At 41.4% G+C, this 13,185-nt stretch overlaps 1 protein-coding gene across 2 annotated transcripts in view; it reads left to right on the plus strand.

Moving 5' to 3' along the window:
* Positions 1-13,185, plus strand: part of LOC146810887 (uncharacterized) — an 898,367-nt gene that overhangs the window by 160,356 nt on the left and 724,826 nt on the right. For both annotated transcript variants that reach the window (XM_085617928.1, XM_085617929.1), the window contains exons 4-5: positions 4,171-4,308; positions 8,752-8,874. In XM_085617928.1, the coding sequence (XP_085474054.1) occupies positions 4,171-4,308; positions 8,752-8,874 (261 nt within the window). The remainder of the gene's footprint in view (positions 1-4,170; positions 4,309-8,751; positions 8,875-13,185) is intronic.

Raw genomic sequence — 13,185 nt, forward strand, 5'->3', positions numbered from 1 at the left:
TACTCTCATTAACACCTATAAAGGCTGGACAGTGAACCAATCGCCCAACTTGCGACTTCCTCACACCTAACTTTTCTAATACTTCATTTAGGGCCAAAAATCTGACTCCGGTGGTCTGAGGACCACCAGACCTGTGGTGGCGGTCCAGCCACCGCCACACTAGCGGTCCGACCACCTCATTATGAGTTGGGTCGTCGGAGCGCCCTGGGACCTCTGCCGCTGCCAGGGAACCAATGTTCCCTGGAGGTGCTGTAGCAGTCAGAGTCTGCGATATGCCTGGCGGGACCACTGCGGTCCTGCCAATCATAGTACAAGTTTCCTCTCTACTGGCAGTGAGTGTGCAGCAGTGGAGTACCAGCCACCTCAACACCACGAAACCTTGGAATTGGGCCTTATGTAGCTACAATTCATAAAACAAACAAGCCATTACATTTTGTGGCAATAGAAAACATTGATTAAACAAGAATAATCCACTCGTGCAGAGCTCTTTAGCATTTGCAAAAGATTTAAAGTCTTTATAAAGTAATTCCTTATATATAAGGTGATTTGAATACATAAAAGCTCAATACACTGTGGCTAGACTGTAGATCCTCCAAAGTTTGAAGGGATAATATTATGAAGACATACAGAAGTCTCCATGGAAAGCCATGTCTCAGTGACAGTTAGTTATTGTATTGCATCTACTGCAACTTCAGTGAAACCTGTGAATGTTCTTTTACTCAAAGGATACTTCTACTCTCTTTCAAAGTTGTTTTTTTGTCCATGCTCCTTTTAGTACACTATATTTATTTATTTATTTATTTCATAGAACTTATAATGCGCAACAGCTACCCGCAGTGGGTTTCCCAACGCCAGGGATAGACTCAAGAAGAAAAGAAAACACAATACTATGTCAAGGACCAACTAAAACAGCAAATAAGGCTATGAAAAAAGCAGTGTCTTAAGTTTTTTCCGGAAACCAAACAAGTTGGCTTCCAGCTTAAGGGCAGTAGGCAATGTGTTCCAAAATTTGGGGCCCAGATGGAAGAAGGACCGATCACCCATTTTTACAAGTTTAAATCTTGGGACAACAAAATCGCCATTTGCCGAGGATCGCAGCAAGTGGTTGGGTTTGTAGGTTTGAACAAGACTCTTTAAATATTTTGGGGCCACGCCTTGTTTGATCTTAAAAAGATAGCAAAGGGCCTTAAATTTTATGCGACTTGGGATTCTCAACCAATGCAAATCGCGAAGAGCCTGTGCAGCCGAGGATCTCCGTGGTAGATTGCAGAGAAGTCGTGCCGCCGAGTTTTGCACCACCTGAAGTTTGTTCAAGGTAGAGGTGTCGGCACCAAGATAGAGAACATTACCGTAATCAAGGCGAGATATAACTAACGCCTGTACTACGGTTCTCTGAGTAGAGTGGGGAAGCATCCACAACATTTTCTGAAGCCATCTTAAGATGGCAAAACAAATAGAGGCAACCTTGGTAGCTTGCTGTCTCATGGATAACTTATCATCTATAAGAAAGCCAAGGTTACGAACTACAGAGACCGGTTGTGGAAGGGGTCCCATATCACTTGGCCAGTGCTGAGGGCCCCATAACTCTTTATTCTTTCCCAAAATGACGACCTCCGTCTTGTCGCCATTCAACTTAAGTAGATGCATTTGCATCCACTCGGCGACACGCGATAATCCGTTCTTCAAGACAGATTCACAGTTGCCTTCACTGCTGGAAAGAGAAAAGACAATCTGGGTGTCATCGGCGTATGAAAAGATTGTCAGCCCAGCGTCCTCTACGATGGTGGCCAGGGGTCTAACATAGATGTTGAATAGCAGAGGGCTGAGTATGGACCCCTGGGGAACGCCATGTGCCGATGAACAGATGGCCGAGGAGGCTTTCGCCGAAAAGACCTGAAAAGTGCGCTCACTCAAAAATGAGGCAATCCAGGCAAGTGCAGGGCCATCTACTCCTAGGGACCGGAGAGAGTGTAAAAGGATGGAATGGGACACGGTATCGAAGGCCGCACTCAAATCCAATAGGATGAGTGCAGATGTTTCCCCTCGATCAATACCGTGCCGCAACCTCTCCGTAACCCCAAGGAGAGCGGTCTCAGTAGAATAGTGTGCTCGGAAGCCGGATTGAGAAGGATGCAAAAATTCCGAACTTTCCACTAGTTGGTTTAACTGAGAGTTAACATGTCTTTCCAGCACCTTTGAAAAAAAAAGCAACAAGGATATGGGTCTAAAATTGGACAAGTTGGAAGTGTCCGCACCTGCCTTCTTTAGGAGGGGGACAACCATTGCGTGCTTCCATTCTGGTAACACATGAGACTCAGTCAGGGAAACATTAAGAAGTCTCATTAGGACCCGTCAGGGTTCAAGATCCAGTAACTTTAGAACTCTTACTGGTATTAGATCAAGGGGAGATCCGGATCTGACGCTGTTCAAACAAGAGAGGAAGGAGATATCATCAAACAGTTGCCAGTTGGTAACCTTCACCAAAGGGGAAGGTAATTCAGGCACAGCCGATTGCGCCAGGTGAGAATCAATTGCTGTCAGGGGAAAACTCATAGAGTCATATATGCGTTCAACCTTGGCAATAAAATACTCGGCAATGGCTTTACATTGATCTTCCTCCAAAGCTGGAGGGGTCGGGACAGTGTCTGCTCCTGTTAGCTTTTTTGCAACAGAAAAAAGAGTACGTGGGCAATTCTGTGCCTGCGTCACTGTACTCACAGTGTAAGTAGCCCTGGCTTTTTTACATTGGGAATGATACCCCTTCAGGGCTTCTTTGTATTCAGCCTTACAAGAAGCAGAGTAGGAATGCCTCCATTTCCTTTCAAGTGCCTTGCACTTGGTTCTTAAGATCTTCAAGTCTTCCGAGAACCAAGGTGCAGGGGGATGATGTAATCTAGAGCGCTTAGGTGTTAAAGGCAGTAAAGTAGTTATAGCACTAGTAAACCAGTGAGATACTGCCATATTAAGCTCTGAAACAGAAGCATTGGTATCGGGACAGGTATTGGAGAGGTACTGATTGAACTCTACAATATCAAGTTTTCCCCACTGATGAATCAGTTCATCCTTACCACAGCTACCCTTGACTGGACTCTTAAAAAGGGACAGGGAAAAATGAACTGCGAAGTGGTCAGACCACTCCAACGGACGAGCACTTTGAGAACAATCAAAGTGTAAATTAGAAAGAACAGGGTCCAACAGGTGACCGGCAGAATGAGTGGGCCCAGAGTTCCGTAATAATAAATTCAGAACTTCGAGATCATTTAAAAAATGCGTACTAAGAGTACAACAAGGGTCTTCAAGATGTAAGTTAAGATCACCTAAAATGGTGAAATTTGCCGCTTTAAGAAGTAAGGGAGCTATAAAATCGGCGAAAGACGACGTCCATGTACTTGCATTACCGGGGGGGCGATAAATCAAAAGACCTGAAAAAGTAAATTGAGGGTTAATTGCCAATTTAAATAAGGCAGCTTCGCAACCAGGTAGGAGAAAGGCTTCAAGCTTACACACGTAGCTAGATTTACAAATTATAGCGATGCCCCCTCCTATTCCGGAAACTCTGTCTTGCCTTACTATGGCATAATTGTCAGGGACAGCAATGGCTACATCCGGGCCAGAACTGTCCTGAAGCCACGTTTTCGTAAGAAATATTGCATCCGGCCTCTCATCAATAATAAAATCATGAATGACTATAGTGTGTTTCAGTTTAATCATAAAACATTACAAAGGACTCCTGTGTGGAACCCCCTCAGCAAAATGTGGCACTTATACCCTTGGATTACAAATGTATTACACTGATCCCATTTACTAACGTATTGGTTTTGGATCTCTAAATAGTAAGAATTATAGTTGGTTGAAAGGTAAATCTTTGCACTAGTTAATTGCAGTCTAGCGGTATGTACTGAGTTCACTTTATATTTTAATTTTTATTTGAGAATTAGAATTGCCCTTGTTCTTTCTCGGAACATTTATTGTTCCAAACCCCCTACATATCAGCTGATACGGGACTTCCATTTGTATCTGATCAATTCAAATGCCAACTTGGGTGGTAATTCCGTTAGAGATAATTTGTTTGTGAAACTTTAATATATGTTTCAACTATTTCTGTAAACTAGTTATAGCAATCTTTATTCATTATGTGTTCCTAAGCAAATGTTACATTATGTTTTCCAGGTATATGGACAGCATGTGCCAGAACTTTACATTACAGAGCTTGAAAAGACAAAAAGAGGCAACAGCATTGAACACGCAATAAAAGAAAAAGGAATTTTCCCTGAAATCATTAAGAGGAAGCCATTGAAGTACATCAAGGTATATATACAGTTTATCTTATACAACAGTGAATTAATTTAGCCAAACAAGTGACACAAAAGCATCTTTATGCATTCACTTTTCTCAGTAACACTGAGGATGATGTTTAGAGTTTACCTACAAGGCTTAGAGGAACATCTAGCAGTGAAATTGTACAAATTATCTCTACACTACACATCAACAAGACATCTCAATAGAGAAGAACCAAAAAATGCCCCCCACAAAAAAAAATCACCATGTAAAATAAGGGCATTTTTTATAAACTAGGCATGGTTTGGGTGACTGTACTCCAATTCCTTCTCAGTGTGTGTGAGTATCAGCTACCCAATTCTTCGTAGACTATTTCTCTTCCTGAAGTAATACCTGAAAATAGGTTTCCTGTAATACGTTTTCTTAGGCGGCCATCTATAGAGTAATATGTCGCTGTTTCTACACTCATTGTTTATCCTGTGCTCCATTCACAAATCATCAAGCATGACCGCGCAGACTCTAAAGACTTCCTCCCACTTGACTTTACTGCCTTTTACTTTATTGGTGATTTTAGGATGGTTCATGCTTGGCTTACTTCTTTTTTTAATTTGTCACCACTTTTAACATTCTGCAATTGCGCACGGTTATGTGACAGCGTAATCAGAGCTATAAGTTCATCTCAAAGTGCTTCAAAGGAAATGGATACAACGACTACCCTACGTTGTCCATTAGTATACGCAAACCTTACATACACTTGTAACTAAATGCAAATTCAATTTCCTGAGCCACAATCATATAGTGTCCATCAATAATTAATCCATGCAGTAGTGTTTGTCAAACGTTCATCCTTGATCTTTATTCTGTATCTTGTATCTTGAATTTTTTATTTCTTTTTATTTGCATTCTGTAATACATACTTTGCCCTTTTTAACTGACATCTCTTGTCTGGAATTTTTTTATGACTTATTTCAGTGTTGCACTTTATCTCTCTATTTGCGAGTCTCATTGTAAATGATGACTGAATCAGTGCACATCAGTGCTATCTTTTAGAGGTGGAAGCTGCTTTTCCTACACTCTAGTTTGTGTGTATCATGGGACACATTCACATATAAGGAATCATCAAGCGCACCCACAAAGCCTGTAGAGATACTGGGGCCGATTCACAGAACTAACTTAAGATAAAATCCTAAACTTACTACTGTTGGAATTCACAGAAGTTAGGATTTTGTCTTAAGACAAACTTAAGACAGACTAAAGACAGTCTTAAGACAGACTTAAGATAGTCTTAAGACAGACTTAAGACAAACTTAAGATAGACTTAAGACAGACTTAAGACAGACTTAAGACAAACTTAAGACAAAAGCCTAACTTAAGTCTGTCTTAAGTCTGTCTTAAGTTTGTCTTAAGTCTGTCTTAAGACTGTCTTAAGTCTGTCTTAAGACTGTCTGAAGTCTGTCTTAAGACTGTCTTAAGTCTGTCTTAATTTTGTCTTAAGACAAACTTAAGACAAAATCCTAACTTCTGTGAATACCAAAAGTAGTAAGTTTAGGATTTTGTCTTAAATTAGTTCTGTGAATCGGGCCCAAAGTCTGTTAGAACTGTTGGCCTTAGGGTGGTCTTGCCCAAACTTTCTGCCTACTTACCTCCAATTTCTGCTGGAGTTTTGCTTTTGTTGGCCTTAGAACTCTGTGGACTTTACCACGTCTAACCAGTGCTTGTGCTTAATCTGCTGAACATGGTTTAACTAGCATTATCCTAATTGGCGTATCCAATTTACTTATATGTCCCTTGTAGGGGCCGATTGCGATATCGTTTGGAAACTCTTCCAACCGAATCAGTTTCGAAATAGTTTCTGACCAAATCGGGTCCTGCGAGACCGTCTGACTGATTACGATACTTCTGAACATCGTTCGGTCGGACTCCCATAGACTTCAATGAGAGCCTGTGTTCCGAACAAGAACACAGGCTCCCACTGCAAAAAGGGTTGGTTGGGGAAAACCTTGCACCCTGTGGCATGTACCCAATGGCGCCTGTCAAACCTACCCCTTCCATATGATAACATTGGGGATTCCTTATTACAATTTGATACACTGTGATTCCTAATTGGGAGAAGGGGATATGTCATGTTTGGTACCTAAGACGTTGTAAAGATAAACCCTCTTTAATGGTAAAGTAGATTTTTTATTGCAATTTTGAAAATACCACTTTTTAAAAGTTTACATTTTCCTGTTCATTGTGCCTGCAGCTTGTTTTGGATCACATGACTGGTTGTAGATGACAGTTACATTTTATTAATTACTCCCAGAAAGACACACAAAAGATGGATTAGGTGTGCCTGAATGGGCCATCTTCTGGCAGGATGGGGGTGGGACTGAGCACAGCCCCACTTACATCTGAATAGCCTGTAATCTGCCTTCACACATACCCTGTATCATCACTGTAGCCAGCTTGGGCCCAGGGGAGTCTGGAAACTCCATGCACTTCAAAGAACCTTTCTAGAGCTTTTCCCACCTTCCAGAAGAGGGACATTAGGGTTGAAAAATTAGGCCTTCAGACCCACTCTTCAATTCACTACAGGACCTGTGTAAGGGCTGTCAGAGAACTTGCTGCTGCTGTGACCTGATGTGCACTCTGCCAGACTGCTGCTATACCTGGAAGGACTACTTTGCCACCTGGAGTCTGCTTTGAACTCTCAGAGGCCAGCCCTGCTGTTCAGCCTTACGTCTACACCTGAACCCAGGACTGTCAGAAGTGACTCCAAGGGCTAGTTTGCTGGCCTTCTGCTGCAAGCCACAGGGACATAGCAGGCTCCCACCATCTTGTACCCCCACCTAAACCCAGCCTGAGTGAGTCACGAACCCCCAAGAGGTGTCCCACTAGTCCTGGACAATTTCCAAAGCTGAGGACTTTGACAGAAATTAGGCCAAAAAGTGCTCTGAGAACCAGGAGACCAGGACCAACCTGCTTGCCTATCCGCCCGAGGTTCATCGCTCGTCAGTTTGACTTTGTGGTTTCTCCCACTATGTTCTTCTCTGCAGCAACAAATCCATTTCAGCTTTCCTTCACCAAAAGAGTATCTGACCTCGTGGAACTGCTTTCGGCTACAGCCCTAGAGATTTTCGACTTACATTTCGGTGACTAAGTCCAAATGAAGAAATCTTTAACGCTGAACTTTATCTTCTCAGGCATTTTTCCTCAGGAATTTTTCAAATTCCGAAGGTAAGCACTGGATGGGCCCAATCTACTTCTGGAATCCGAACCAAGATCCATTCCGGTCAGCCTTAACTTTACATTTTGGCTGATCGCACGTTACTAAATTTCAGTGGATGATGCTTTAATCTTTTAGGCCTAGTTTTCACTTAAAACTTAAAAGATTTATACCTCTAGCTCTAGTGATTTGATTTTTGCCATTTTGGTGTCAAATAACTTGGGGTGGGCAATAAGTTCGACTCCACCAGCAGAGTTAGTGGAGCTTTGCCCACTTCACGTTATGCTTGTAATGTGGAGTTCTGGCAAAACTCCACCAACCACCTCCTGGTGGAGGTTTATCTCATGCATGGGTCACCAACATGAAGTTGCCGAGCACGAGCAAGAATTGGCAACCCCTAGCATGATCTTTAAGCCCTCAAATGATACTCAGCGAGATTTTCCTAATGCGCACGATCACAACCGTTCACGTTGAGAAAGCTGCCACTTGACTACAAAATCTACTTAAGTAGCACCAAAAAAGCAGCACCCTCTGGCATGCCGAGTGGTGCTGTCCGCTTGGATTTTGTAGTGTGGAAGAAGCTTCAAGTGCTGAAAATCAGTGTGAATAGGGAAACATACCGATTCTCTCCCGCTTGCAGAACTCTGCGGAGTCTCGCTGAGTTTTTATGTAACTCTACAAAGTTCCACCCACCCCTACAAATAACTTTTACTCAACTTTTCTAAACTGGTTTGGGATTTTCCTTGTGTTGCGTTTTCCCTTTATTACTTTTTGTGATGCATAAATACTTTACACATTGCCTCTAAGATAGGCCTGACTGCTTTCTACCAAGCTATCCAGGGCCAAGCACAAGTTAATATAGTGACTTTTGTGGTTGATCCTGTAAGGAGTTGTGGCTGCTACTTGACCACGGCTCACACATTGTTCAAAAATGTAATGTTCGTAGAAACTATTCTTTCATTGAAAAGATAATCCTACCTACATAGCTTTCTTATTTTTGATGAACATTATAATCTATGTTTTTTTAGTGCAGAGTCATAACTTGAAAAGGTGTGGTATACATCATTAGAAATTATACTACCATCCCCACAACTCTTTACAGTAGCTTCCATTTCAAGATATGATGTATGGTGGAAATATATTTTTGCTGTAACAGAGAGTGGAGTTAGCTATTGTTTGTGCAATTGAGTCAAACGTATTTCCAGGGGGTATCATGTATAAATGTTTACATTTGTAAATGGGTAAATGTTTCGTTTTTTTCCCAGAAACACAAATTCAGAAAACCAGAACGTATAAAGACAATCAAAAGTGACAGTGGTGAATATGCCTGCAAAGACTTGTCAACTTTACAAAAAACTGAACAGGAGGAGCCATTAAAAAGTATAAAGGTACACCTTGTAGTAAGATCTAGGCATAGAGCCCACTGTTGCTATCTGTTGTTTGACCATCTCTTCAAATCTGAAAGCCCTGTACTCACACACATCTCCAGTAAGCTGTGGTTGTGGAGTTGTGGATACCTACCGGCAGTGGCATTAGAATTTCTGTTGACTGTGTTTGGTAAGGGAACCATGTGGGGGGCATGCTCCAAGTCATATGGTTTCTTATGTTATTGGTTTAGAGTTGTTATTGCTATATTACTACTTATATTGAATTAATCTGTTACCAAGATTGTAAGCTTCTAACATGTAGTCCCGCCTCTTCCACTTACAGGGTTTAAGTATTGTTTTTCTACCATATATGCATGGACGTACCTTCTAGACAGGTATCATAATGTAGGGCTGGCATTTAGTGTCCGCCTTCCTTTAACTGGCTCCTTTGAACATATCTACTATTGCTGCCCAGTTATGTCATTGATGCAAGTTGTATGACAGCATACCCTCCAATGATTGTATGACACTATGCTTATCGGTGTCTGCTTTACTATGTTATTTGAGTTATCCTTGTAACGTAAAAAAGAAATAGTCAGTAAACAGATTACAACAAATAATAAATGCAATTATAATATAAAGAAAACAAATATAAAGGTACATTTGTATCTGAATACTCTTTGCATTTAGCAAGTTTTAAACTATTTCTCCAAATGGTGTCTGTGAAGAGTTGGTGTTTTGTTGAACTACCTGGTTTCTTCAATCTTAAGCTGGCCAGTTTTTATCCTTTTGGGGATCAAATTGTGTCTGGTGCCTCTTTTCATTGATCTCTGCTGGGTGGTCCATGATGACAGTGTTATGTCCATGATTCTTCCTGATCTCTCTGTAGGGGTTTACACTGCCATCAGGTAATTTCATTGCACTACCTTGCAGTGACTTGGCACTGGCATGTATTGGGTCCTTTCTAAAAAATCATTCCTGACGTGTCTTACTCTGCTTTCATTTTCCTTCCCATCTCCCTAGAAGCATACCATGGTTCCTAACTGATGCATATTATCCATATATCTCTACTTTAGGCCTTTAGTGCAGTTTGACCTCTTGCTTGACCTAATGTTCTACTTCTCTGTTGACACTGTCACCCTTCTCCAGCTTAATTGGACAGAGTAAGTCTACTCTGTTTTTTAAATTGATCAGCCTCAGTAAGAGATCCTACCATTTATTTCTCCTCCTTGTCAAAGGTTAAAGTTTTCTGCAGCAATTTAGTCTAGAATACACAGTACCTAATCTCCAGGGAGGTGTATCTTTACCAAGTTTAAAGTGGTAAGTGGAAATATGTACGGGCAATTCACTGTTAGTTCTTCACCCATGCCAGTAATTTTTTAAACAAATCAGTGAATTTTAAAAGTAGCACCAAAATTCTCTAGTAGCTGCTTGACCATACCAGGGTTGGGCATAGTTCGCGGAGTTTTGCTACGCGGAACTCAGTGGAGTTCCTGCAAGTGGCAGAGTGCAGTGCAAACTGCCGTTCACGCTGGTCTTCCTGCCGCTTGGTGTAGAAATTCTACCCGAGTGGCAGCTTGCGCTCGCAAACTTACCGTTCGCGATCACGAGCAGGGAAAAACTCTGCCACACTATGCGAAGCTGAGTTTTCTGCACTCTGCAAGCTCCGTGACGTACGGAGGTCAGAAAACTCTGCAAACTCCGCTAAGGGAGCGGAGGTCACCGCCCAGGCCTAGTCCATACCTTTTGATGTCTACTAAACCTTAATAATCAATAAGCTGCTCAAACTTTTAAATCAGTGAAAATCGGACCTCATTTTGTTAATGTATGTGTTCTTTTCCACTTTAGTATATGGCTGAAATCTCTTGCTCAGATAAGATTGTAATGCAGTAGAATATAACATCTATCATGCACCTAATAGAAGACTGTTCAGTCTATGAGGGTGCATCATTATTCAATATGAATGCATAATGCATGGGACTGATGCGGGAACAGAGAAGCAGAGACCTTACATTAATAATGTTTTCCTCTAAAAAGAGAGAAATTGAACCATTTGATTTTGCTTGATAAGTGCTGTTTTGCACTTTCTCGAGCACTCCCAAAATTTGTATAGCAGAGACAATTGAGATTCAACCTTCACTCCTAGCAAATCGGACATGTAACCCCATACACCACACTTGTACTCTGCAAAACAATCAATTTTTAAGTAACTAAATGAAGACAATGCTTGCACCTACATTGGCCGTAGGAGAGAAAGTGAGAGGAGAGGGGCACTATTTGGGCTTTTGGGACACAAGTGCAGAAATGTATCATTCAAAGAGCTCCTATGTTTTGCAAAAGAAAAACTAATATTTATATATAAGTAGCTTTCTATAGAGTTTGTATAATTAAGCACACATCAATAGCACACTAATTCCACGGTTTGAGTCATTAACTATTTAACATAGAGTACTTGACACTAGACCTGAGCTCCTACTGCTGAGCTACGTTTCCAGTTTACTCTCTAGTTGTGCAGAAAACTACAATAACATCAAAGATGGATTATTGACCTGACCTATGGGTTTCCATTGAGAGTAAATAACAATGGCATCAGAAGCAGTTCTCCAAATACAGTGGAAAGTATGACATTCAGGATCATATATCGACTGGTAAAGTGTGGATTACATTTACAATAGCAGAAAGATCAGTGCAGTATAACATACCTTTTGAGATAAACTGTGTCTGTCGAGTTCAGACCTTGTTAAAACATAACAGCAGTTCTTTATACCTAATCCTCCCCACCCCTGTGCTTCCATCTCTCAGTCCAGTCAGTGTAGCCTTTGGGCTACCTACGTCTTCCTTCATTTCTTCCTCAGGCTGTCACACTCCATCAGTCCCCCACCTGTATCAGGCTCCAGGCCATGACATCATATGGACAGATCACCTTCCTTGTGTCACTAAGGATATGTTATTGTCTGGTATCAGTAGGATCAGTTGGGCCTGTATCATAGCTACCCACGAGATCAAGTAATCTGCCAGCCTCTTTCACATATGCACTTCCTCTGCTCTCACCCATTCCAGTAGTTTCTGCCATCAGTCCAGTATCAGAAGGGTCCAACCATCTAACGACAATACGCCTCTTTTGACTTTATATCGGGTGACCAGGTGTAAAAACAAAGTATGTTCTTCAGTGATATGAAGGTGCATTTTACAATCTAGAAGATACCCATGTGAAAATAATTGTCAAATATTTCTTCTGTTTGTCCCAAGGAAACAGTATGTTAAAAATATGTTTTTCCACATTGCTGCTTTTCTAAATTGTCTGTCAGTTTATACACAAAATGCACACACTGACTCAACTGGCTGGATTCATCGATTGAACTGCAGGTCTCCTGAGAAATAGGAGTATGAGGCCAAACTAATAAGCTTTTTTTCAGGATGTTCTAAACATTGCAATCCTTGTTGGCTTGGTCTAGGGGTCTCCATTAGGAGTGAAAAAACATGGTTATGATATGTAGAAACTTTAGATTTAGTTTTAGCTTCCACACATAGACTCCTCATGCGAAAGCTAAAGACCTGATTAATGGAGATTGATTGACCTTTCACACTGTTGCTGGGATTCTGCTTAGAAACAGAACTATGCCTGGGATCAAGGGACATCAGCATGTAGGGATTCAGTCGCCATACCACATAAATACCTATGGGCCCAAATCCAGATGAACTCATAGTGCTTTATCTGCCCTGCCAACCTTCCAGAGACAGATAAATTAGCACCCCAGAACACGTCACTGTGAATTCTCTCAGGAGTCGCGGTAACAGGTCATCACCTTACCTTCTCTCACTCACACACGTCAAAAATAGAAGGAAAGAGTCACGAAAAATGCTTACAATATTTATTGAAACTAGCGTGCTATATCATGAAGAAAATGTGCTGCAATTAGGGGACATATATATGTAAATAATGTGATTAGCAAAATTAATAAACTGTAGACAATGGAAAGCCCTCTCATAGTGAATGACAAATCAGCCTAAGCCTACCCTTACTATGAAAGTACAATGTTCTACTAAAGATCTATGGGATTAGTGCCAGACGGCTTACTTGAGAGTTGTAAACAGTGGGTCTGCATCCCAAACATGCAGCGCATTCGTCTCTGTAAGACTCATTATGCTCTGTTTTTAGATCAACATGCCTCGGGTTATATGATAAGACTTGTTCTATTCGAAAAACAGCAGCTCGATCTTCCTATTATGTCTAAGTGTTAGTACCTGACCACAGAGAAAAACAGGGTACATGTTGCTTGGCCTTGAGTGATGTACAGACAGCGTTACAGCAGAAAAGCTAAATAACAAAAC

Source organism: Triturus cristatus, chromosome 7 (genome assembly GCF_964204655.1).
Source record: "Triturus cristatus chromosome 7, aTriCri1.1, whole genome shotgun sequence".
Lineage (NCBI taxonomy): Eukaryota > Metazoa > Chordata > Amphibia > Caudata > Salamandridae > Triturus > Triturus cristatus.